The 27,603-nt window shown below is 41.7% G+C and overlaps 1 protein-coding gene across 1 annotated transcript in view; it reads left to right on the plus strand.

The window, feature by feature from the left end:
• Window positions 1–27,603, plus strand: part of CNTNAP2 (contactin associated protein 2) — an 815,107-nt gene that overhangs the window by 582,508 nt on the left and 204,996 nt on the right. Inside the window, exon 9 of the mRNA XM_058532231.1 lies at window positions 19,908–20,126. Coding sequence (XP_058388214.1) covers window positions 19,908–20,126 — 219 coding nt within the window. The remainder of the gene's footprint in view (window positions 1–19,907; window positions 20,127–27,603) is intronic.

Raw genomic sequence — 27,603 nt, forward strand, 5'->3', positions numbered from 1 at the left:
CTTTTTACAATATGAAAACTCTGTGGCAGAGGAGGAATTATAGCCTTGTTTTGTCACAGAGCTTACTTTTGATAAAGAAATGTGGGACATTCAAGGCACGGATGAGAGGCTGGACCCCCTCGGAGTCCTCTGGAGCTTCTAATAACCACTAAGGGGGCAAATACCTTTTAAAGATCCCCCAAATAGCAGAGATAACAAATGCCCATCACTATGTAACATCTCCATTGGGGTTCAATGGAGCCCTATGGGAGGAAAAAGGCAGATTTCTGTATTTGAAAAAATCTTCTTCAAAATAAACAAAAAGTGATGCTTTCATGAAGAACACGGAGAAAAAATGGCCATGATTGAGGCTTGCCACTGTCCCATTTATCACATTTCCCTAGTCAGACTCAGACTCTTCTCTGCGGGATCCATGGGGCAGTGGGTAGAGATGGAGAATGCTTTCAAACTCATTTCTCCTCTACTGATGAGTCACTCTGCAAACCTAACTAACCTTTCACAGCCGTGGCTGGCTACCAGAGGGGGCTCAGGAAAGGTGGTTCCTGAAAACTGTCTCTACCTTTTTTTCCCCTTTAACGTGTTAGGCTTTCTGATCTCTTTCTGATACGAATTCAAATTTTGTTTCTCTGCGTGTGTCTCGAAGGAATTTTGTCACAGTTCATGCCTACATGTGATTTCCAGAATAACAGTTCTATTAATTAACTACATTGTACCCTTCTGTCAGAAGTGGAAGATTCTTCAGTCTAAGAACAGTAAGTCAGTTACACTTAGTTATACCACCAACATCTTAATGCACAAGTAAAAAAAATACATGATAAAATTAGAGTCATCTTCTTCTTTCACATACTTTAAAGGTAAAATTTAAGGCTATATTTCACTTAATTCTTCTCTATATTTATTCATTCATTCAGTGAGTATTTACTGAGTACCTGTTATGTCCCTGATGCTGTGCTAGGTGCTGAGGGAACATAGTCAAATCAAACATGGTTTCTTTCCCTAAAGATCTTTGGGTTTGTTTTGGGAAGCAGACAGTAAATCAGTAGCTATGAGAATAATGAAAATAACTCAACTTTTTTCAGACTCACTACGTCTTAGGGCCAGTTACAGGGATTTTACATAAACAATCTCATTTATTTTCCTAACCGCTCTTTGAAGTGGGCACTACCATTTTCATCTCTATTTCACAAAGGAGGAAACTGAGGCATAGGGCGAGTAAGTTGCCTGGGCAAGGTCACACAGCTAGGAAGTGGCAGAGCTAGTGTTTCAACTCCAAACATTTTTTGTTTGTTCCAGAGTCATTGCTGTTAACACTAAACCACATTGCATCCCAGTGACATTGAGAGAGATGGCTGAGAGCACCGAGGAGGAAGAGTTAAAACTGACTTAAGTGTCAAGGAGTGCTTCCTGGGGAATGTGTTGCTCTAATTAAATCTTGAGGGATGAGCAGGAGTCAGTAAGTTGAAGAAGGTGAGGGAAGAACAGGGATCAGGAAGGCAAGACATTACAGGATGAGAACACCAGTGAGTGAAAGTGTTAGGGACTGAACCCAGGACTCCAGAGAGAACTGATACACCCAGGAACCTGGTGCACTAGGGAGCAGAGAGCTAGAGCTAGAAGGGTAGGCAGGGGGCAGAGCATCAATGTGCTCTGTGTTGGGGGCAGAGTTGGCTTGACTTGACCCTGAAAGTCATGGTGAGCAGGGGAATTGTCACAATCAGATTTGCATTCACCAGAGAAAAGATGGAAAGCCAGGCAAGAAGCAATGGCGCCTGTGTTAAGATAGTGGCAGAGTGAAAGGAAAGAGGGGAAGACAGCCACAAAATAGGTCGTAGATGTGAGAGATATTTAGGAGATAGATTCCACAGATTCTAACAAAACAGTTGTGAGAGTGAAGTGGGTTCTAGAATGAAGCCAATGTTTCTTGTTTTGATGATTCTGTAAGTGGAGCACCTTTTGCTAAGCAGTATGGCATTTGAGGGCAAAATGCAAGCTACATTTTGGGTATTTTGAGCTTGAGCATCTGCAGGACATAGGAGCATCTATCCGAGTGGACACATCTGGAAAGTGCTGTGTATACAAGTCTGCAGCCGAACAGAGAGGTCTGAGTTAGAAATACAGTTTGGGAGTCATCATCACTTAGAGAATCATCAGGAAATAAATATTTGGTGCCTTCGGCATGGATGAGATTGCCAAGAACAAACGTGTAGAGAGAGGAAACAAGATGTCCAAGAATGGAAACCACATTAGTGGAGAGAAGGAGGGCAAATAGCTTGCAGAAGACTGGCAGAGGAGAAGGAAGACAGTGGCACCTGGGGATCAAATGAAGAAAGAAGTTCAAGAACAAAAAAAAAAGAGCGTTCGATACTGCTAAGTCACTAAAACAAGGACATAAAGTGCCTATCTGGTTTAACATGTAGAGGTCATTGTCAAAAAGCAAGATAGTGTCTGGAGTAGGTGGAGGTGGATATGAAGATCAAGGGAGGGTGGTTTTGTTCATTGTTTTTGTTGGTGTTGTAAATGGTAAGGCCTTGTGCGTGCGTATATATTAAAGAGAAAAATACGGTAAAGAGGGAGAGACTGGAGATCTGGGAGAGAAAGGGACTGGCTGAAGGAGCGAGGTCTCCAGGAGGTGGGAAGAGTGAGACCCAGACTCAGAGTATCTGAAGAGGCTGAAGGAAACAGGTCGTGGTAGCGAGGAGAGCATAAGCCGTGGACTAGGAGGTCCCTTTCCAAATCAGAAGTGATTTAGGAGGTTTTGCTGTTGTTGTTTTTGTTTGCTTATTGGTTTGTCAGTATTTTTGAGATGGCAGAGGAATACTATTTTTAAAAAATTCACTGACAACCATGGATATATCCATCTATTTTTTGAGTTACCCCTAACTTGACCTCTCTAAATCCATTTTCTGACCAAGATGGTGATCATGACGTGGTCCCATCATCAGGCCGCCACTTAACTGAGCACCTACTGTGTCAGAGGCAATGGGGTAGATCCTGAAGATTCTAAGGTGAAGATAAAAGAACCCAACACCCCACCTAGTGAAGGAGACAAACACATTAGTAACAGCGTGGATTTGTAACTTTTATTGAGAGTTTTCTAAGTGCCAGGCACTGTTCTAAAGCGTTTACAGGTATTAACATTTTTAGGTTTCACAGCAACAAGTTTTATCCACATTTTACAGATAAGGAAACTGGGGCACACAGGTTACACAGCTGATTCCAGACATAGTGCTTATTATCATTAAAGTACAATAAGTAAATTACAACGATAGGCATCAGGTATTATGAACAACCAGAGCAGAGGTACATAACCCATCCTGGGAATAAAGAGGAAGATGAGATGATACCTGAATTGGGTCATAAAGGACAGGCAAAGAAGTCAGCTAGGTGAAGGCGTAGGAGGAGGGGACAATGCAAACCAAAGCATAAACAAAAGCATAGGAGTGAGGAATGTGATAGGTGCTCAGGAAACTGCAAGCATTTGGTTCTGTTAGAGTACAAAGTGTGACACAGGTAGTGGAGATTTTTAGGCAAGGCTCAGATCTGATTCTAAATATATGGTGCTCTAAATATTTCAACCATTATTTATTGAGTGTCTACTATGTATGTGCCAAAGGGGAACACAAGAAGAATAAGACATAGTCCCATCCCAGAGCACACAATATCTAGTGGGAAAACTAGCATATAAAACAATATTTCAGATAAGATGAAATATAGTGGTGCAAGGAATATATTGTGGTTACCCACATGAGGCAACAATTACTTCTAACTGGAGAGTAAGAAAAAGTTTCTTAGAAGATATATCATTTTAACTGAGCCTCCAAATAAGAGGGAAAGAGCATTTCAGGCTCAGGATGGCAAAGGAAGAGACTACAGAGTCATAGACGGCATGGACACGTCAGAATGGTGTGGCTGCATCATATACCAATGCGGAGAGGGATATGCAACACTGTACATTGTATCCCCAGGGCCAGAACAGTGCCTGACACGTGGCAGGTGCTGAATAAGCATTTGTCGAGTGAATGAAATGAAAGAATGGGGTGTTAGTCTAAATGGAGAACCACGGAAAATCTAGGTGCAGAAGGAGAGCACCAGGATTGAGGGGCTGGAGATCAAAATGATGACAAAGAATACAGTGAAAGGGAGAAGGACAGATCATGGGTGGTAAAATTTTGGAATTCAAGATTTCACAGGAAAGCAGGTTGGATGACAAGAAGGTCTAAGCAGCAGTCTGGCCATGCAGGTGGGATTCTAGGTTGTACGAAAAGGCTGTGGAGAAAGTCAGGAAACTGGGAGGCCAGAGTATTGGCCGGTCATTCCCATCACTGTTGAGGCTCCTAGTGGCGATGGCAAGGGACAGAGTGGACAGGGAGCCTGTGAGACAAATGTTACAGCCCTCAGATTCAAATGATGACAGTAATAAGAATGGGGAGAGGGTGTGTCACAGGAGGACGCATTGCTGAATGAAGGCTCTGGTGCCATAGAATGGAAGAAGCGCTGAGAAGTGAAGGGTGTGTATGCCCAGCTGCCCTCCTGGCCCCAAGATACGGGCCACTGGGGAAAAGGTGCAGTGCTGATGGTTAGGTTTCCCTCAAGGTAAACTGGAATCAGAGGAGGGAAGTGTTTAGAAGTATTTGGTGATAAATAGTGACCATAGCATTTTTATTTTTGTTTAACAATTTAAAGAGATTTCAGAGGACACAGTGGGAAATTTTTGAAGGGGATGTTGACTGACTAGGAAACATTCAGGAAAAGCAACCAGAAACTGTTGTAGTACTTCAGCATAAGCTTCCATGTTGACCAAGTTTGAGCTTTTTTGGATATCAGGATGACGGAGAAAATATTTTCATTTAGCAGGCACATCTCCACAAAAATGTGGAGGCAGCAGTCTAATGTCCTGCTAATCTTAGGAAAGGGTATTAAGGAAAAACTTTCATTTTCCAAGATGCAGCCTTCTGCAATATGCATGCTTGAGAAAGTCACAGAGGAAAATATCCTGCAATGTACAGAAACTGATGAATCAGAAGAAATAAACTAATAGCAATTTATCTTCCACTATTTCAGAATTGGAGCAACTTTTTATAGTAAAAGAACTTCTCTTGTGTGGACACGAGGACTGTCTAATTCCACTTAGGCCTCTTGTGCCGGGCGGGGGTTGGGGGAAGTTATTTGGGGTGTTATTTAGGGTGTTTTTCTTTTACATATATTGTGAGTTTTTATTAATACAAATCAAGAGTTAGTGCCTGGATTTTTTTTCTTTTATTTATTCAAGCCAACTTGGGTTATCAACATAGATTTAGGAAGAATTTTAGTGTTTCTACTACTTTGCAAGTCTAACTATGAGTTCAATTAGTACTAAATATTTGGGATATAAAGAATGATTCTGACTTTGTCATTACAGTACATGAGGAAAAAAATTACCTCCTCAAAAAAAAAGCTTTGAATAGCAACACCATTGTGATTTTTTTTAATTTAAAAAAATTTCTATAGTTTCTGATTTAAAATTTGGACCAAAAAAAGTTAAGATGTAAATTCAAGATGAAATTTATGCTATATTAAAGCTATTTAATATATTAGCTGTCTGCATTTTATTAACTATTAGAAGATATACAAATAATTGGTAAATAACAAAGTCAGGTTGAATTTACCCAGATTTCTTTGCAGTCTTACTGAAGGGCCAGTTATTTGAGCATATGGCATAGGTGCCCTAGAGTTATAATGATAGACTTGAGAGTAAGATGTCCTCCAGATAGGAGAAATTGCCCAAGTTACCTTAGATGTTACTGATCTACCCATGTCTGCTGATTTGGAAATTTCTGGAAGGAGTTGGGAATTCCTCTTAAGCTGGTCATAAGGAGTCACCTCTCTCTACAGAGCTTGTGGTGCTGCCTTCCTTTCTCCACACTGCAGAAGACCACTCTCCTATTGAAATCCTGCCCACACGAAAGATTTTTTTTACTGCATCTATGTTTAAAATATATAACATAAATAAAACCAAGGTCTTTCATTTTACTAAAAATAAAAAAATTTCTGTAAGACAGTTAATTCGGTGCATTTCCTGGAAAATAATAGGTGCCCTCATTAAAGAGCATCTTCACATAGTGTTTGTCTGCATAAAGAATGTGTTGTATGTCATTACTGTAGAGAAATGCTAAAGTTTCATAGAGATTTTTTTCTGATGGAAGTTTTCTTCTCTCTCATCTTCTCTGATTCTAATGTTTTCTGCATTATTTATTGCGTGTGGTAGGCCACAAAATCTTTCCCTTCAAAAAGAGGGCATGTTAAAGTGTCAAAAAGACCAACTACTAGAATCAGCCTGCGTATGTCCAGTTGGAAGACAACAGGCATTCTAGGAGGAGAAGCGATTAAAGAAGCTTGAATTCACGCAGTCTGATCTGAGACAGAGATGGGAGAAAGAGTGTGCTGTTATGACTCAATATTAAACACATGGATTAATGAGAAGAGTAGATGTATATACAGAGTTATAATAAGGTTAGAGACCTTACATCTGCTATTCTAGACGCTAACACTATCTCTGCAGGCTTGGTATTTTCATAAAAACAAATGCTTCAAGAAGGAAGAGTTGGTGCCAGTATCAGTTAGTGCATGTTTCCAATGCTGGAAAATTGATTCAACTAAGGGTGACACTTGGGACCAATTAATTCAAAGCTGGTTAAAAAAAGAAGAAGATACAATAAATCAGGGAGCAGAGCTTCATTTAAATATAGTGAGTGACTGGAGAAGATTACTTGAAATAGCTTGAAACCAAGAATATCTCAAAGGACCAAAGACAACTGTTAAGTACAACGAAGCTGGGTTTTTACAAGCCGTCAGACAAATGCCTAAATTAAAACCATGTGACAAAACAATGGATAACTGGATGTCAACTGGAAACCTTACAAAAACTGTTTTTTACAAATGAAGAATTCAGGGAGTTATCTTTTTAAAGGTACATTTTGCTCAAATTACAGGATAATTTTTAATAGCAGTCAAGATAGGAGCTTTGAGACACAAGGAGAAACATAAGGTCTTATATGAAATCTACTATAGGGCCTGGGTCATAGCTGAAATATATTCTTAAATACTTTAGGAAAAGAAGACTTGTTTCTGTCTCTATCATATTCAGTTTTACCTTTTTATTTTTCTTTCATTTTCTAGTTTAGATACTTCCCGATTTGCAAAGGGACTGTGTTCTAGGCGTTCCTGAGCTGGTTATTCAGAACGTGGAACGTATTTTCTTATAGACACAACGTTATAGATGGCACTCATATTCCACAGCTGACCATAAAGAGCTTTGTTGTTTGTTTGTTTGTTTGTTTTTCAAGTGTGGCTGAAAAACAGAGCTGCAGGCACCAGCTGGAAATCTGGGGTCTGGGTTCTGGAGGCCGTTCAATGTAGAATAGAAATGTTGAAGAAGAAAGGGAATTTCTTTCCATATCCTGAATGTCGAGCTTGTCCTTGACAAACTTCCCAATAGGGAAGGTTTTGTTTGCCTGTATATTCCATGCACAGTCTTGCCTCTCCTTTTTTGGGACCTCAGTTTGGGGGAATTAGTACAGGAGGTGCCTCGGACTTTCATAGGAGCATGTACCAGTCTAAATGTTCCCATGTGGCTCCCAGCCACTTCTCTTTGCTCTAAAACTTCATAGTTCTAAGAACTACAGAATTCCACTAATTCATTCAAATGTAATATTACAACCTACATATTTTCTGACTATTATAATGTTCTGATACAGAGCTGAGTATTGAAAATAGAATAAGACCATTACAACACAATTCATCCCTTCAAAATTCCACTGGTCTGGTGGAGAAGATCCTCTGGTTGATTTCTTTTTAAATTTTATAAATAAATGAAAAAAATGTGATAAGTCATAAGAGATTTAGGAATAAGATATATTCTTATTTAGGAATAAGATGAGCTGCTGTAACAAATAAAACCCCAGGTTTCAGAGACTATGTGACAGTCTAATATGCATGCTTCTGTTCCACGGAGTCCTTCCACACAGTAATTTAGAGATCAAAGCTCCTTCTGTCTTGTGGTTCCACCATATCCTAGAGCCTTGGAGTTTCTAAATCCAGTTGGCAGACAGAGAAAGGGAGGGTGGAGAAGCATTCTCTCTTCTTACCCACTCTGGCCCAGAGGTGACACACACTCCTTTGGTTCTCATCCCATTGGTGGTAACGAGTCATATGGCTCCACCTACATGCCTGGGGACTGCGAAACACAGCTCCTGGATGGATGACAGCTTTTCAGGGGTAACTATGGAAAGGAGAAAATGAACTTCATGAAAAGTTAGCAGTCTCTGCCACAGGTACCATGGCAACAAAGGGAGTAAGCTTTAGCCTTGCCTAAAGACATGGAGATGGGTTTCCAAAAGATGCAGCATTTGATTTGCATTGAAGGATGACAGGCAAATCAGTGAGATAAAGGCATTTTTCCAGAAAGGAAACAGCATAGACAAATGCAAGTAAAGGAGGAAGATCATGGAGCATTTGAGGAATTGGAAATAATATAGCTAAAGTACAGGGACCACTTAAAAGACATTTTTCTTTCAAGTAATGACCCACCCACATATCAGTGTTAAGAGTTTGACAAAAGAAAGCTGGCTGGACCTAAAGCCTCTTAGGAAATTACTCATTTTACTTGCCTTTGTGGATAGTGTTAAAATGATCAGATTTGGTTTTCTGCATCTCTAAATTTGATTCCTCTGATGAGAACTGATGAGAATGCCAAATGACTTCTCAAGAAGAGTGGTAGTTAGTATTCTACAGAGTCTTTCTGCATAAGTGCAACCAGAGCCAGTGAATAACAGAAACAGTGTATATCTGTCAAGTGTAATTATAACACTGAATTATGCTCATCTTGCATTCCAGTTCCTGTATACATTGATTTAAACATCTGAACATGCTGGCACTTCAGACCTGGGAGGATTTTACTTTGAAAAATAGCATGTCCTTGTTTTTAGCCATTTTTAACAGGGAAAAAACTCATGTCTTGTTCAAAATTATTTTATGGTAAAGTTTGACCACTCATTTATTTTTTCTCTTCTCAGGTATCTTAAAAACAGGAAAGAAGTAAAAAAGGAATATTTCAATCTAGTTTTAAATTCCCTCTAACTTTCTGTATTTAAATGAAATCCAATTCTTTGCATTTTGATTAACTAATCTCTCTGATTAAGCACTTCTTAAAATTATAGAATAGAGTTGCTTAATATGTCACCAACTTTTGCAAAAGAAGTGAAAATTATCAGGCTATAACTTTTAAAAATTAAGCAAATATTGTTTGTTTATTGTTGAATGATTTAAAAATCCAGAGAAGCAAAAAAAATAAACCAAAAAAATCAGCTATAATCTCATATTCTAATATATTTAATACTACTCTTTTGGTGTGCATGTTTCCAAACATTTTTCTGTGTACTTATATATAAATTTTTACAAAAATGAGATCACATGGTACATACTGTTTGTAACATACTTGTTTCACGTAGCAGTAATTTAGAAACACATTTCCAGGTCAATTTTTTAAAAACTCCACAATAATGATTTTTTCTCAACTGAGGGCAAAGACTATATCAGAATCTCCAAGAGTGAATGTGTAATTTGGAAAATCATAATTTTATATTTACAAAGCAAAACAAAAAAGCTATTGTTTTTGTTACACAACCTGCAGAATGTAAAGCACAAAAAAATGTTATTGGCTGGTAGGATGTTTATCTGAGATCTTCAGGGGTTTGTTTTATTCCCCATCAGCCTCCTACATCTGGGCAGATCAGCATCTGGAGATGATAATTAGATAATTATGTCAACAAATGGAAGCATGGGTTACAAACGATTGGGAAACACAGTGTCTAAATTGCCAAGTGTTCCATTTAACCAACAATCTCTTATTTTGGGCTTAACTTTTAAAAGATAGGTTTTCACCCATTCTGTTCTGCTGGCTTCATAATACTAATTCTCAGACCATCATACTACACAGTGGCAACCTGCATACTTGAAGTATGCACTATGCTATTGCTGTTTAAGTCTTGCTCACGCACCACAGCTTCAAGCAGCAAGACAGGCTCAAATGATGAGAATGGAAGACCTCACGTTCAGGAAGGCCACACAAGGATGTGCCAGCAGGACAGTGCTCCTGGCGGATGATCCTATCCCCAAAGCTGGTCCATTTGTTCACTTTATTGAGAGTGTGGCAAACCAGCCTGAGGCAAAGGCTAGTAAGTAGCTCAAACCTACCCACAACTATTCTCTCAAAGGAGCTATTCTAGATGGAAACCATGTTCATCAAGTCATGAAAAAAGTAAGCATGGTTGTTTGAACTTTGTAGAAACTGGCCCTAAACGTGTTCTCACGTGTTTTATATGTGCAGTCTTTCGGGAGGCAAAATATTTATTTGTGCAATATAATTGGGAAAGTTGTCTTTTCAGCTATTCTAATCTGAAATATGGGAAAAGGAAGAGTACTTTATGATGAGTCATTATTATAATTTAGCATTATCCATGTCCAGAGGAATGCTTTGTTCAAGTAGAAATTGGTTGGCATAACCATAATTGACACTGTGAAGTGATTTCCTGTCATTTCCAGAGGGGGAGATATATGGCCTCCAGGATCTGTTAACCATTTCACAACTTTAAGCGAGCATTTGCCTCAGATACTTTCAATCCTGAGATCCTAAGATCCTGTATTTTTAATATTCAACCCTAAGATTGTTCATTTCTAATATTTGTTACTAAATAGAAGATAAAGAACAAATTTAAGTAATCACAGCTAAAGAAAAACTATTAAGATAATTAGGTCAGGTGTGCATCTCTTGCAAAGATTCCGAGGAAAAAGGAGCTTTTACAGAAGTCTTTCACCTTTAAGAAAGCTTGTTATGTAGAAAGAAAGTGATTCTCCTCTTTTCTCATATCTCTCTGCATTCTCATTTAAAATCCCCGTTGACCCTGAGGCACCGTTTCACTTTTTCTCAACTGTTTGCCAGATACTGCAAATACACTGTAGTTGAAGTGCATCTGGCATTGTAACGGAAAACAGAATAAATCTCTTTTTATATTCTGTGTCCATAGCATGTGGAATACAGAATCTTCATTTGTGACTTTTTTTTCGTTAGAGAGGTTTTGTCTGAAGTCATACCAAACTGGCATTGAAAGAATATTCTAGATAGAAAACAATTTGCTACAAAACAGAGAGAAAAAAAGCAGTGCCCATGATATGCCATATAGGCTGGGCTAACACTCAGTCCACAGCAACCAGGAAGCAGATATCTCCTTGTCTGTTTTCCTTCTGATAGACTTGTTCACAGCTCTCTAGTAGGCATGCTCCTTCCAAAGGCTTATCCTTTCCTCCTCAGATCTCGTCTTTGGCTTTTCCTTATTATCAGTGTCCCGTTAAGCAAAGCTCAGTCATTTAGAAGTTATGATTAATTAATTGACAATTATATTGTCTCCTTAAAAGCTTCAGCTTGGTCCAAGTTAACACCTATCAGCTTTTTTCCAATTCAAGCTGTTTCAGCATCTGGTTGTATGACCTCTTTGGACCTCAAATCCTGCAGTCCGTTCTCCTTGAACTCTCCAAAGCACTGAATCTCAGTGAGCCTGCTCTCTCTGACGTCACCTGAAACCAGCCCCATAAATTACCCCTGTTCCTCCACCAAAGCACTTTTCCTTCAACGAGTGTGCCTCACTTTGCTGCACAACCCGACTGTGGCCAAGAGAAAAGTTTCTTTGATGTTCATCCCCTCCTCTATCCACTCTCCACTCCATCTCTAGAGAATCCATAGACATCTAGTTTCACAGTTTCTCTACAGAAGCTTCTACATTTCGTTTTTATCATAAACACTTTTCCCCACAGTCTCCATCTGGAACTTTCATCTATTCTTCCAAACTGGGCACTCTCTGCCCAGCACACAAGTCTCCAGCGATTCCAAACCCGAGGGCATTGAAAACCTGACTATACGTCTCTTACGGAGGACAAGTGCTCTTTCAAGGCACATGTCATTGTGGAAAGATTTTTGTCTTTTTCCTTTTTAAATCATATACGTCCATTAATATTCAAGAAGTCATTCTCAGAAGGTGGTTAAATGCATGGAGAAAACTAAAATTAGAAAGGCTTTGCATTTTAAAGGCAGCTCTCTGTTTTTGCATGGCCAGTGGTAACTCCCTTTTGCTTCTTTTTCTCTGTGGATGCCTTTGTTTGTGAAGTTATTTTTTAACCATAATAAAAAGCTTAAAGGCCAAAACACATAAAGAGAAATATTTTTCATACTCAAGAGGTTATCAAGATACCAGAGGTTTTAAAATGAGTTCATAACACTGGTTCTCAAGCTTCAGGCACTTCCTTGAAGAATTTCCAAAAGACTTCAAATATGTTTTCCTTGCCAATGCTCATTTTCAGATGTGTTTAACACCGAGTTTTCGGGTGTGAATATGCATATTTGGCTCTAAAAATTTTCTATATTCACAAACTAAGACTATAATAAAGGAAAAATAGGTTATTTTTTTATTTCCTGCATAATAGGAAAAGCAGTACAGAATAGTTAGAAAAACAGAAGATCTATACTTAGTTATAACTGGATGTTAGCATATGACAGACTCGATTTCTTTATCTAGGTATTGAAGGTGGGCCTGGAGGTTGAACTCCATTCTCTGAAGTCTTTCAGTCTTAACATTCTTGGATTCAATCATGTCCTTCCAAACGGAGGTGATTGTTTTTGTTTTTGCAGAAAACTAGGACCAACTGCAAACTTAGAGGGACCACAGCCCACACAACATGGCACATACTTCTGACACCCATTGCAAGTTCAGAGGCTCCCTAAAATCATCCTCAGTTTTGGTAATTCTCTAGAAGGACTCACAGAACTCACCAAAGGCTACTATACTCATGGTTATGGTTCTTACAGAGAAAGAATACAGATCAGAATCAGACAAGAGAAGGAGCACAGAGGGCAGAGACTAGGAAAAGTACCAGATGCTCAGCGTCCAGGTGTGCCCTCTCTGTAGAGTCATGGACACAACACTTTCTCAGAACTGCTCGTGACAATATGCATGGGGTGCTGCGAACCAGGGTGGCTCCCCTGAGCTTCAGTGTTCAGAGTCTTTATTAAGGCTCCATTATATAGGAATGGTTGACTGCCCACATGGCCGACCTCAGTTTCCTGCCCCTCCAGAGGTTGAACTGTGTGACACAAACCCCCACCCTATGTCACATTGTTAGCCTACCTGCTGTGGCCAGCCTCCACCCTAAATCACATCGTTAGACTAATTTGGTGTGGTCCAAGGCTCCCAGGCAAACAGAAACTCCTATCAGGCATAACCTTCTAAGTGTTCAGATATTACGTTCCCAAAGACAAGGGCAAAGTCTCAACCTCTCTTTGGGCAAAGTTAAACTCTTTTCTACACAGTTTGAAAATCTTTCTCTTGATGACAAGGCAATAAAAGATTCCTAGGTGGCGCAAGTGGTTAAGTGCGCACACTCCGCTGCGGCGGCCTGGGGTTCACCGGTTCGGATCCAGGGCTCACACTGACGCACTGCTTGGCAAGCCATGCTGTGGCGGTGTCCTATATAAAGTGGAGGAAGACGGGCATGGATGTTAGCCCAGGGCCAGTCTTCCTCAGCAAAAAAAAGAGGAGGATTGGCAGATGTTATCTCAGGGCTGATCCTCCTCACACACACACAAAAAAAGATTCCTAGGACCTTACTACTAGAATGAAACTTGGTAATCCTAGTGTTTCTCAAAGTAGAATTCCAGGACCACTTGCATCAGAGTCACCTAACATTAACAAAATATAGACTCCAGACTCTGATCCCAACTTACTGATCAGAATCTCTGTTAGAGGAGCGTTGGAATATGTATTTTAAGCATGTTCCTTTAGCAGTTTCTTATGTAGGCCAAAATTTGAGAAATCTAATTATGATCCAAGGTAGGTCTTTTTTCCTAATAGTAGAGTGAAAGTAGCATGAGATGTAGAAATAAGAGAAAATTCTACTTCTGGCTCCATTGCCGAGTTTATATTGGACAAGCCTTTGTTTCTCAAAAATGATATATTAGGGAACAACCTTTAGCATAGTTTGTTTCAAACAGACATAACTAATGTATCATGTGCCTAGACTGAGAAAATATACATTAAATTACATTATGCTCTTAGGGAAGATACTTGTGGAATATGAAATGACATTCCTCATAATTGCCAGTGTGCTGAATTATGGTCTGCCTTAGGAAAATGAGTGGATTTCTTTTTTCAGAGTATCTATATTATAACTGTTTGGCCTCCTTGGCAGGAATGTTCCCATTCATTCCTTCATTCATTCATTCGTAAATTGTTGAGTGCCTACTCTGTGTCTGGTGTTGTTCTAGATGCTGAGGATATAACAAAAATGAACAAAACAGAAAATGCCTCTGCTTTAGTGAGGGTAGGATCACGCAGATATTGTGCCAGATGGTGATACATGCTACGCAGATGAAAAATGTCAGGATAAAGGAGAAGAGGCAACTGAGAGAGGCGTTTGCTATTTGACGTAGAAGGTTTAGGGAAAGAATTTCTCGTAGTTGTGAGCAGAGAGGTAAAGGAGCAGCCGCAGAGTTATTTGCGTAAAGGGAACAGTAAATGCTGAGACCCTGAGGCGGGAACGGTTTCACAGTGTGCTGAAGGAGCAAGCCTTCTGCGATGGGGTTAAAGAAAGACTAGGAGGAGCAGACAGATACAGAGAGTTCAGGCAGCTCTTGCAAGGAATTTGGCAACAAAAGGAAGCAAAGAAATTAGACAGCAGGGCAAGAGCAGGTTAAGAATAGAGGCGTGGTTGGGAGTGACCCTGTGGCATAGTGGCTGGATTCGGTGCACTCCGCCTCGTGGCCTGGGTTGGCAGGTTCGGATTCTGGGCACAGACCTACACCACTCATCAGCCATGCTGTGGCAGCGACCCACATACAAAATGGAGGAAGGCTGGCACAGATGTTAGCTCAGGGCTAATCTTCCTCAGGGAAAAAAACATAAGAAGAACAGAGGCATGGCAACATGCTCATGTGGAATGATCCAGTAGAGAACCAATTATTGATGCTGTAGAAGAGAGGGGAGAATTGCTGGAGTGATGTCCTTGAGTAGATAAGAAGGGACGGATGCCGTCCAGTGTAGAGATGGACCCCTTGGCCTTAGATAGGAACAGGTATCCTGTTTACCTCTTCTCCTTTTCCTCATCTCTCTGATTCCCACAGTGACCTCATTTTCAGCCTCTTCTTACAGCTCTCTCATGGTGCATACATTCTTTTGTTTACTGATGTACACTTAGTCCTTCCTTCATAAAAAAGAAAAAGAAAAAATATATTCATAACATTTTCCACTGTGGAGTTGAGCTAAAATATCTGCTCTGCCTGTTACCAGTGTTGTTTTGTGGGTCAAATGAGATTTTGCACAGAATAGCTCTTTGCAAGCTCTCAGTCCCTGAACTTCATTTTAAAATGGAAGAAACAAATCATTACCAAAACTGCAACAGTGTTACCTGGTCTTCTCAGCATGCTCACTATATGTGTATCTTTCCTTGTCTCTTCTCTTTACCTATTCTAAATTGAATAACCAAATTTTTTCTGCTGCTTCCAACTGACACTTTGAGTCTAATGTCTAAATATCACCTCACCTGCTGGGAGAACTCAGAGCCAAAAGTCTACTATTCTGTCAGTTGTTAAATTTGTCACTCAATACATTAAGCCTGGAGTGATTTGAGAAAAATTGTGATGAGTTAGAATGAGAGCAAATAGTGCCACCTGCTGGAATTACACATGAAAGTGGGCGGGGGGGGGGTGGAAATGCTGAGAGCTGTCCATGGTTTTGACTCATTTATTGTTTTAACGCACTCAGACCAAGTCATAGCCCAGAATTATTCAAAGGTAATTTCTGCCATCTATACTCATATCTGATGCCAATGTGCCACGTTATACATTTCTCTTTTAATTTCTCCCTGTAATGATTCAATATCTAAAACTACCATTAAGACTAGCTATATTTCATTTTATTATTTCACTTAGAATCTCTTGGAAATTGATGAGAGAATGTTGGCATTTGAAGAGTCCTTAGAGATCATCTACTTCAGTGTTTTCAAACACATTTTGGAGACAGAAACTCTTGTAAAACTATAGGTGTAATCCTCATTTCAGACACCAGTAAACTGAGACCCAAAAAGGTGAAAAGGCAAAGTTAAGACTAGAACTCATATATACTGATTCCCAAACCATTCCCAACATCAGTTAAGATGCTTTCCACTGCTGTACAAAATGGCTTAAACAAGAATGTATATCTCACATACGAAGTCTTGAGGTGTCTGTGGGAATAATTTAGAGGCTGAACAGTGTCACCAAAGACCCAGGTTCATCCCATTGCCCTCCCTGTTCTCCTCAGAGTGTCTGATGTTTGCAAGATGGCTCCAGCAACACTAGGAACCACAACCTCCACCCAAGATCAAGGGACAGAAAAGGGACTATCTCTTCTCTTATGAGCTAATAATCCCACAGGGCCCCTAAAGACTCCCCTCATGTCTTGCCAGGAGGAAATGATAGGTCCCATCTTAAGTGGGTTACTGGCAAAGTGCATGGACTTGTCGTGTTTGACTTAGACAAATCCAGATTCACCCTCTGGGCCTGGGGTAGGGCCATCCTTACCTGAAACATAAGGTAATATGTAAGCACATAGTTTCTTGGGCAAAACTGAGTCAGCTCACAAGGAAAAGGAGGGAGTAAGTAGCTAACTGTTGGGGGAAAATACTCCATGGGTCCCTCCCATTTCTGCTTATCTTCTAAGCAAGAGGCATTGACAGCTTTGTTCCTATATTTTTAAGGATGTGTGTATAGCAAACAGCCTTGGAAGATAGAGAGTGTCTTCCTCCGGGGTCAGAGGGTAGATTTGTTTCCTGACCGGGATAACAAAGCTAATGTCTCCCCAGGGCAAAAGTTGAGCAGGTTTGCTAGCAGCCACTTTAAAAGACTGGAGTTTCCCAAGTTCTGGGTTCCCAAGTTCAGGGTTCCACAAACTCACTGCATACACAGCATCCATCTGGGCTGCTCCACATGACCTCCATGAGACTTGGGGGACAAGAGAATATGTGGATATGAAGCTCATGCTGCCTGCAGCGCTGAGAATAATAAAGCTCTTTGTCTCTGACCCAGGAGTCTCTTGTCTTCTGCCAGCCTCTATGAAACTATAGCAGGCTAATTCGTTAGTTTGCAAGTTGGGTAAAATCCCAGGTACTTCCTTGTTCTTGACACTAACAGAAAAGCAACCATTAGTGTTTGCTGCAGAGTTTTTTCCAATGAGCCACGCTAGTTATATCCAATTCTCAAATACTTATTGCTGGAAATAAGAATAGTTTCAGTGTGTAAGAAATTCCTTTTCCATAGGCAGAAACAGGACAATACTTCAGTCTCCAACTGGAGACACACATTCAGGAAGAACAGTGTCATTGGCTCTGGTCTTTTATGCTGCCTCCCTTCTATTTGCTCACTGACTGTCTCTGTAATTATCTCTTTTAAATGTCAGTTCCTGTCACCCAGAAGACCAAGAGCAATCAGCCACAAACTGAACGTTCTCAAAGGCATCCCTTAGCAGCGTCGGGGAAGCTGACATCTAATGACTGGGAAAAAGGAGCCTTTCCTTCACTCTCACACTGGGCCTTGTAGCCCCCTTTCTCAGGAAGCAAGAGAAGGGAAGTGGAGTGTGTTAAAGTTGTGAATTTTTTTTCAACAGAGCCTGAATGTAGGCTCTTTAAGGAAGATTCGGCTCTCAGAGGCCCTTGACCGTGAGTCTCTCTTACTGCACCCACTTGGGGTCAGAGGACTGAGCTACAGGAGGATCCCGGAGACTTTCTTTCCTTCTCTAGAGTGAAACGTTGATGTTAAGAAGACCGTGGTCTAAAGGAAGAAATGGGGGATCTAGTGTGACAAGCGGGGGAAAAAGTATGGATATTTTCTAGTTAACTGCTGATACTCAGGGTTTTTCCAAGTGGTGACAATTTAAAGACCTGGACAAGAATTCATCAGAGCAGGAAAAGAGGAGTGAAGGAAATTTGAGCTGCATTTATCCTTCCAAGTCAAACCTCAGGGTTAAACTCAATTTATCCCTCAATTGTATTTCCCTGATGGCTGTTGATGCCTTTAAAACGAAACAATCTTTCGTACTTAGCTCAGGAGCCCTTGTTCTCATGCTATTCTGACAACTTATGTTTAAAAATGCATCTGCTAAAACAGCACCACAAGAACAGCACAGATTCAATCTTCAAATGGAGGCTATTTTTTACCCCGTTGACTATGCCAGAAATAAAGGGAAAGGTCATTCAGTCCATGAGTCATTCTGATCATACTTCCATAGAAATGTTGATGTAGGTCACTGGCCTCCATTGAGTCACAGTGACCCCAGGAGGCAGGAGCTCGTAATTCAGAGGAGATATTTTACCGGAACACTTATGGAATCACCACAGGTGTTAAAATTAAAGTTCTCTTTCTAATGACATAAAAGACCAAAATTCCTTGGTACAATTAAGTTGATGAAACTGAGCTTGCGTTTAACATCCCTGTAGCTGAAAAAAGTTAATGCAGCTTTCAGAGGGGCCTGACTCAGAGTCAGGAAACGGTCTAGGTCCTGAGAGAATCTAGCCCACTGCGGTTTTTAAATTAGAAGTTTGATTGCTTGCGACATCATCTCAAAATGGTACCAATCCAAAGAAGCTGAATTTTCCATTAGCCTGGGGGAAAAAATGACAGATATTTAATTAAACTGCTTGGAGATTAGGCAGAAGGCTTATTGATAGGTAGAGGGGCTGAATGTCTTTATAAGCAAAGTTAGGAAATGCGCTGGTGTGCCACATCTTTAGTGTGGAAAGGAATTCACCGAGCCTACGGGAGCAGGGATGTGTGTGTTGCCTCAGCATTAGGCTGCCTCTTTTGCCAATTGCAAGAAAAATATACATTTAAAAGACATGTTTATAAAGCACTAGGTGGTCACTGAAGAACTTAAAACCTAAAATGTGAAGTAAGAAAGCTGCTTACCACCCAAGTTACCAAAGCAACCAACTAATCCAGCTTTCCATTATTGAGAGCTGATTTATTACAGGAGGTTGATTTGGAGCAGATCTATGAAAAAAGGATGATTTGTGGTCAGTGCTAGAGGCGAGGTTCTGAGAAGGATCCAGCATCCCGATGGGTTATGAATGATTCCAGAAAGGGGTTATTCTGTGGGAGTCTTTTAGAAAGCCACGAGTTATTCAAAAAACATGCAGGTCACCTTCATTGCCTCAGCAATTCATAGCTCCCTAACTTTCAATAGGAGCCACAATGATTAGATTAATGAAATACAGTTTTGTGAATTCCCCCAAAGCAAGAGCTCTCAACTCTAACTATACATCAATAGTTTCCAGGGAGCTTTTAAAAATACCAGTGCCTACCCCAGACCAACTGAGCCAGCATCTCCGGGGATAGAGCTGAACACGGGTATTTCATAAAGCTCTCCAGGTACCAGTCACTACCCTAGGAGCTATTGACAAGTTACGTTGTGTGTAGAATCAAAAGCTCTCAGGCTCTGAAATCTGACAAGCCTGAGTTCAGATCCTGACTCCACTACTCACCAAATCTAAGACACTCAACATGTGCTTAACTTCTCCACACCTCGTTTTCCTTATCTGGAAAGATAGGCTTCTAAAGACTAAGTAGAAAATCACTGGCCCCCAATCCGAGTTTATTTTCCTCCCCTTGGTTATTTATGGTTAATAATGGATTGATGTTTTATCCTTCCTGAAATGATTTTGCTCTACACTTTTGTACCAAGTAATGGGCTTAGATTATTTTTCTTTCCCTGCTTTGTTTTTCCTCTAGAATTTACTGCTGTTTAGTATCTAGGAGGAAAATACTCATGTGCCTTTAACGCTGTCTTCTCCTCCAGCTGCCACAGAAGTGTCCTTTTCATTTGATGTCGGAAATGGGCCAGTGGAGATTGTGGTGAGGTCGCCCTCCCCTCTCAATGATGACCAGTGGCACCGGGTCACCGCAGAGAGGAATGTCAAGCAGGCCAGCCTACAGGTGGACCGGCTGCCGCAGCAGATTCGCAAGGCCCCGACAGAAGGTCACACCCGCCTGGAACTCTACAGCCAGCTGTTTGTTGGTGAGTAGTGGAGGGCAATCATGACTTCCCTCTGCTGGTTTTAATAACCTTCACAACAGAAAAAATAAAGCAGCCTATGGATGGTTTTGATAGATATCTTTCCAAAAGTGAGTGTCGATGCCTCTTGTAGTCTCCTCCAAGACAGAACGGAACAAGGAAGAGACCTAAGTCTGGTTCCGCTCTCCACTCTCTAGAACTCACTGTCCTTGCCTACAGAATCAGAGGTAGCCAGGGACATCTCTGAGGCCTCTGATCTATGCAACATGGGTTTTTGGATTTAGAACTAATGATGATCTAGGGCACTTGTAACTGTGTGGAAGGAAGGAAGAGTCAGAGGGAGGGAGAGAAGAAGGAAAGGAAAAAGGAAGAGAAGAAGATGGGCTCCTTAAGTTCAGGTTTGCTTGAAGTGATAAGTAGAAATTCATTCCCTTCTCTTCCTGTCCTTGAGATTCCAGGGAGAGAAAGATTTAGACTTCTCCTTACGTAGTATTGTTCTACATGGGAAAGAGATCAACACTGAGAAGAAATTTAAACAGAAGAAAAAGTTAAGCATCCTGTGCAAGAAGTGGATCCAGCCTCACAGTCTAGTCTTTGCTTTTGACATATTCCAGCTAAACCTAACATTACTTCAAACCAATACCTGTTTCCATGGCTAGCTAAATTTTAAATTTTGTTTCCCAGAATACTAACAGTTTAGGAAAGTAGCCATTTTTCATCCATTAAATGAAAAGAAAGCAAGTTTTAAGGACTTCATGGCTGTGTACCACCTTAGACCCCCCCGCCTCTGAGTTTCTGTGGGTTAATTGATCAAGCCAGTCACCTGTGGCAGTCTCAGACCAAGCAAAACCAGATGTGACGCAGTTGCTGTTCGTGGTCATAACACATGCCACCCTATGGTAGAGCCTCACACAGGGTCGGTTAATTTTAACAAGAGCCAGAGTCCCCACAGTGTCTTTCATAATTATGGTGGGATGCTTTAAGAACATTATAAAGTTACAAAAAGAAAGGTAAAATTAGGTATCCAGTCCTTTGGTGCAATGTGGGCAAACTACAAAAGAAAAGCGTCAATCAATTAGCTTTGGAAGTAAGACTGACTTGTTAACAAGCCATGTCAGCCAGGGGCCATGAAGGAGTCATAGATTCTGAAATAAAATACTGGCTCCCCAACCCCAACTAGAACTCAGCCCCTTCCAATCCTCCCCTCAAGTTATAGTTCTCAAAATTACACATTATTTTACAATTATTTTTTTATTAGTTAAATATCAAGTCCACTGATTCCTGCTGAATGTTGTGAGCAAATTTCACTTTATCGATATATCTCGCCCAGATTACCTAGGACAGGTTTCTTCCTAAATCCTCTTCATCCTAAGCTTGCTGGTTAGATTCTGCTTGGCTTTCATCAAAACAGATAACCCTAACTGACCCAATGTCTCATTTTTCTGAACTTGTCGCTGGACATAGAGGTCCAGCTTTATTTTTATCCATTTCCATTCACTGACTATAGTTGTCTCCAAGAATTTTGGAGATGAAGTAAAGTTGTAAAATGAAAATGGATAAGGGGAGCCTTTATTGTGGTCTTGGGAAGAATTCTGATTCATTTAAACAAGATGACCGGGAACAGCTTATAAAAAGAGAGGAGCAGAGAGCTGAGGTCAGAATTTGACAAAAAAAAAAATTAAATTTAAGGGACAGGCAGAAAACAGCATCTCAGAAAGAAGAATGAAGAGGAATGGAAAAAACAAACAAGGAAAAACTAGGAGAGGGGATGTCACAGGAGGAGAGAGTTTCATGAAACTCTGTTACTGACGAATAATATCAAGTGCCATATGTAAACTAAGGCTAGAAAAATGTTCTTTGAATTTAGTAATTATGAGACCATTGGTGACCTGGGAAAGAGGAGTTTCAGAGCAATGGGCTGACGTGATGAGTCAGCAGCTTCTTTGCACTTGATGAAAAAGACTAAGTCGTACATCCCAGTTCTCATTTCCTGTTATCTTAGAGATGGGCATGATGCGCATTTCCCAGACACAAGTTATTTGAGCCAATATGAAAAATATTGTTCTGCAACAGAAGTCTACCCCAGGGGAAGTGGAGATGGGGGCTTGTTTTCAGGAAAAAAACAAGTTCGACAGCTATGAAATCCTGGAGCCAGCTATCCCAAGACTATTCAATAGGGATTCAGGCAACTGGAGAGTTGTTCTCAGTTCAGCTCTAATAAGAAGTGTTATGCTGACCAAGCACTGCCACTCTCCCTCTTTGAGTCTCTTTTTGCATCTGTCTAAAAGAGGAGTTGGATTAGTTGGTCCCCCAAATTTCTTCCAACTTTAACTATTTTTGATTACGTTTTAGAGATGGCTATAAAAGGCCCGAGTGGCCAAGCGGTTATCCTCCCCACCGCGTGGTATGGTTAACAACATGGGCCTGAGTCCCACCTCTCTCACTTACCAAGTAGAGACCACTGTCAAGTTACTTAATATTTTTGTGTTAAATAAGGAGACAGTTCTTACATCTCAGGATACAGTCCATGCCAAGCACTCCACAGAGTACCTGGCATGAAGTCAAAACTCATTAAATACGAGGTATTTCTCTCTTTTCCTTTACCTTTTACTCGCTTGGCTTTCATCTTCCTCCATATAGTGTTCACTCCCTCCAACAGAACTCACTTCCAGCTGGCTCGTTTCTTCTTTCCCAAAATACTGACCTAAATATTGTCACTTCAACCCACAATCCCTGAAGGAAAGTTCACACACGTAAATGCCCCTCAACATCCAAAATCATTCTGCAGTGACTCTGCTTACCTGCCAGAGTGGCCACAGAGCAGCGAGCAAGGGCCCAGGAATCTTTTCACAGTCAGCCAAGAAAGTAAGCGAGTGTCCATCTGAAAACATCAGTCTGGCAGCGTTGTCAACAGCTGAGACATGTGGCAGTGTTGCCCATGAGCTCTATCAGGGTTCTCGAGAAGGATGGGCTCTGACTCAACTTAAAGCCAAAACAGACTGGAAGTCATTCTTGGCTTTGCACACAGGGTGGACTCTACGGGAAGGCCAGCCTCCACCCACTGCCTGGGTTACAAGGCCAGGCTCACGGCTCCTTTTTCAAAGTAACTGAGAAAACAGAGAGGCTACAGTTGTCCTCACTCTAAATTTAAAATATAATTAGAAGCTGTCATCAGGAGAGGGTTAACACAAGTCTTTTGGAAGTAATGAGAATCCAGCTATGATTCTGGTATAGTACAAAAGTAACAAATAAATTTAAAACTGAAAAGTTACACAGGAGGAAAAAAGCAGTTGCTGGTATTTGTCTAAAAGCGCAGGAGACTTTCTCGTGTTTCTGATCCAACGTGAGTGACTAGCATATGATGAGCTCCTGGGATGGCCCAGCAGAGGTACTCAAACCACATGGCAATCCGCAGCCCCAGCCAGCCCAGGTGCTTAGACCCACATCCTCTGCCACATTGGCAGCCCTGGGCCAGATTTTTCTTAGGGGTGGAGAACAGCAAGCATGCTCAAGGTCATTATCTAAGCACGAACAATGCCAGGCTGGATTGAGCCAAAGCCCTCTTGGTACAGACGTGCCGGGGAGTTCGGAGTCCTGGCAGCTGAAGCAGCAGTAGCAGGGCTGTGAGAGGAGTGTCTGCTGGGCCCTCAGCCTGGGAACCCAGCAGCCAGCCCAGGGCATGGGCGGGGAGTTGGTGAGTGTGACCCATAGAGGAGAGCTGAGCAGGCCTTTCAGGCCAGGTGGCTGGGATAGAGGTTAGTTTGCAGCAAGCTGGACATAGGCCAGAGAGTGTCACTGTTACTGGTGGTGATTTAAGGGGGAGATCAGAGTTCAGGAGAGCTGGAGGCTGCTTCCGAAAGCTTTGGGAAGAAATCAGGCTCCTAAGTGGGTCCTTGAGAGAGAAGGTTAGGTCACTTTATCTGATGACAAATGTCCAGGCTCAACTCACTTGGCTCTGATCTCTTCCAAAATCTCTCTGGAGGTCAAAGGAGGTCATCCCTTTAGTGCAAGATGTCACCCAATAGGAGCTGAAAAGTCACTCTCATTCCTTCAGGATCTTTTGTGCTGGATGGGAGGCCTGGTTAGAGACTCAGTGAGAGGAGTGCTGTCTCCAGGAGGACTCAAGACTCCGGGGAGCCTGCAGCCTCCTCTTCCTCTGGCAGTCTGTCTCTCAGGAAGCTTTTTCAGCTGAGTGGCAACTGAGTTTATGGAGGAATTGAGGTTTATGAAATGGACTTACAAGCAGATGCAGACCAGGGTGCTATGACCATCCTCTGAGCTAAGCTTGGATAGCAGCCCCATAAAACACCCCATCTTCCCCAAACACTATAATATAGCTTGTTTGGTCAGCTGTTCCTCATACCCTCTGAATTCCCAAATCCAGAGTGGATAATCCCATTGCCATCTGAAATGCGATGTCATTGAGAGAGCAGAGAGAAAATCAGCATTTGTATACAAGGGAGAAAAATGGAATTCCAGTCATGAAGTACGCCCAAATCTGCGTATGAATAAAATGGTTATTTCTAGTGTCCAAAAAGTTTGGGACAAAAAATATACAATCCAGGGCCAGCCCAGTGGCATAGTGGTTAAGTTCGTGTGCTCTGCTTCAGTGGCCCGGGGTGCACAGGCTCGGAACCCTGGGCGTGGACCCACGTACCGCTCATCAAGCCATGTTGTGGCGGTGTCCCACATATAAAGTGGAGGGAGATGGCCACGGATGTTAGCCAGGGCCATCTTCCTCACCAAACATAAATATACATATATATATATACACAATCCAAATTGCAGGAATTAAAACACAGAAAATACATTGCTGGTTCCCATTTCCTGCAAACCTGACTCAGTAGCGACAACATAAACGCTGCCTGAGATGTCCTGGGTGAGACTTCAAGACCAGCTGCTTCACGTGCCTTACTCACCTCACTTAATCCACATGAGAACCTTCTAAAGAAACACTAGGACTAATTCCTGTTTTGTTTTCACAGTGAAGAAACAAAAGCTAAAGATGGGTCAACAGCCCAAGGTCGTGCCACCAGTAAGAGACAGGGCTGGGATTTGATCCCACACAGTCTGATTCCAGAGACTCGGCTCTTAATGTTTCGTCTTGTCAAGGCAAACATTGCAGCAGACAAAGTTGAACAGGCACGGACGGCTTCATTCAAGGGCAGTGCCCTCGGGAGAGGGGCTACAACTCAGTCTGAGCTCAACTCTGCTGAAACAGAGGGCGGGCGGGAGAGTTGTTTCTCGTTTGTTGTTTTTTGTTTTTAATTGTGGTAAAATACACAACGGGAGAGTTTTCCAGAGCTGGGGTAGGAGGGATCATAGGCCATCTGTGTTTGCTAATTGACTTTACCCAAAGGAGAAGTAAACTTTCTCCTATCTCCCTGACAGGAGGTAGTTTAACAACTTGGAGTGAAGTGCCCACCCTGGGAAGTGAGGCTCCCACCCTCCCGCAGAAAGTGAGAGAGAGGCAATAGCTCCCTTGATATTTACATTTCAAAGAGATGGCTCCCAGGTCCTGAAGAAAAACTTCCCTGGGTTGTAAAACTGGCAAAAGACTTTTAAAAAGATTTACATCTCAAAGGGGCAAAGAAAGAATTTACAAGTTTTCTAAAGTAAATGTTCTAAGCATTGGGAAGTCAGAAGTCTAGGGTCAGAAAGAAGACTATCTAAAGTTTAGTCAAGCTGAGGGGACCATTAAGGCTGTCTCGGTCAGTCTATACCAGGGTCTCTCATCTAAGGTGATACTGTGGCCCACAGGCTATTTGGAAAAGTGTGGTGGCATTGGGGTGCCTACCTTCAGTGACAGGCTGCAGGGAAAGCTTCCCACAGCGTACAGGAGAATCCATCCCAACAAAGACTTGCACGCGCCCCAGATGGCAGCAGTGCCCCCATTATGAACTGCTGTTCTGGGTCATGGAGTCTATAGTAGGAGACTAGGAGGTCAGGCCAGGCGTGTCAGCCCTGGCAGGCATTCTGCGGATTACAAAGTCGCAGTGACAAAGATCAAGGCAGGCAGAGGATCACCGTCAGACACAGACACAAAGGTTTGGATTAACAAGAGAATTTTATGCAGAGGCACTCCTGGCGGATAATGAGACTCCTTACATGAGAGTCTCTATGATATGGAAATAAGCTGTTTTTTTTTTTTAGCTCTTTTGGTAAACCCTTTACAACATCAACACTGACCTCTCTAAAGCTGTGTCTAGAACACATTCTTCTGGTCTTCTGTCCATGATGTCTCAGCAGCATCCCACAACCCTCCTTCCTGAAATACTTTCTTGTCCTGGATTCCGTGCAGGGTACTTGCCCACTTTGCCTGCAGCCTCACTGGCCACGACTTCAGTCTCTCCTGTGAAGTCTCCTCCTCTCCTTGACCACTAAGTGTCGAAGGTCACAGAGCCTTCCTTTCTTCTCCAACCATACATTTTTCTGGGTGATCTTATCCAATCCAACGGCTTCCAATACTATCTATGTGCCAGTGAGTCTGAAATCAAAATCTCCAGGCTTCACTTCTCTCAGGAACTCTGCATCCACTTATCCAACTATCTACTTCGCATCTCAACTTGGATTTCCACTGGGCATCTCAGAGAAAACTTGGCAGGAAAGAACTCTTGATGCCTACCCCCAACCTGTTCTTCCACCAACCTTCCCTCTCTCAGTAAAAGACATCAACATCCACCCATTTTTGCTTGAGTCCAGAATTTGGAGTTACCCTTGATTCCTCTCTTTCCCTCATCAGTGCCTGTCAACAGTGACTCTGCCTCCAGACTGCACCCCAGGTGCATCCACTGCTCTCTATTGCCACAGGTCCCACCGTAGTCAAAGCCACTGCTCTTTCTTGCCTGGACTATTGCAACTAGTCTCCTAACTGGTCTCCACAGTCTTGGTGGAGACACCAAGCATATCCTGCTTTAGAGCATTTGCAGTGGCCTGAAATACCTCCCTAGACATTGAGAAGGCTGGCTCCTTCTTGTCATTCATACCACAGCTTCTGGTACCTCCTCAGAGAGGCCTTCTCTGACCACTCGATCTAGCGTAGCCAGTCATTTACCGTTTTATGTTCTTCTTAGAACTTGTGATCTTTTCATTTACTTTTGTTTCCTTCCCCTAGAAGGTAAGCTCCATGACAACAGAGATCTAGAATAACACTACAGGGGTTGCCCGATGAATATTTGCTGAGTGAACAATTGAATGAATGAATAAGTGAATTGCATATTTTTGGTTGCTTCTCTGAGTTAATATTCATGTACTTTTTTGTTACTTCTCCGAGTTAATAGTCATATTACCATCTTTGGAAATACCTTTTTCACCAGGTGCCACAGACTGAAATCAAGCATGACAGAAGCCTAAAAAAGAAGAGTCACAGAGAAATTCAGAATATTATGAAAGACGACATCTCAGATCAATCTAGGCCCTATATGTAGTTTTCAGTCTCTGTCTCTCAAATTGAGGTCTTGCCTGTTTGGCAATGGCTGAG

This window comes from Diceros bicornis, chromosome 3 (genome assembly GCF_020826845.1).
Source record: "Diceros bicornis minor isolate mBicDic1 chromosome 3, mDicBic1.mat.cur, whole genome shotgun sequence".
NCBI classification, from domain to species: Eukaryota; Metazoa; Chordata; class Mammalia; order Perissodactyla; family Rhinocerotidae; genus Diceros; species Diceros bicornis.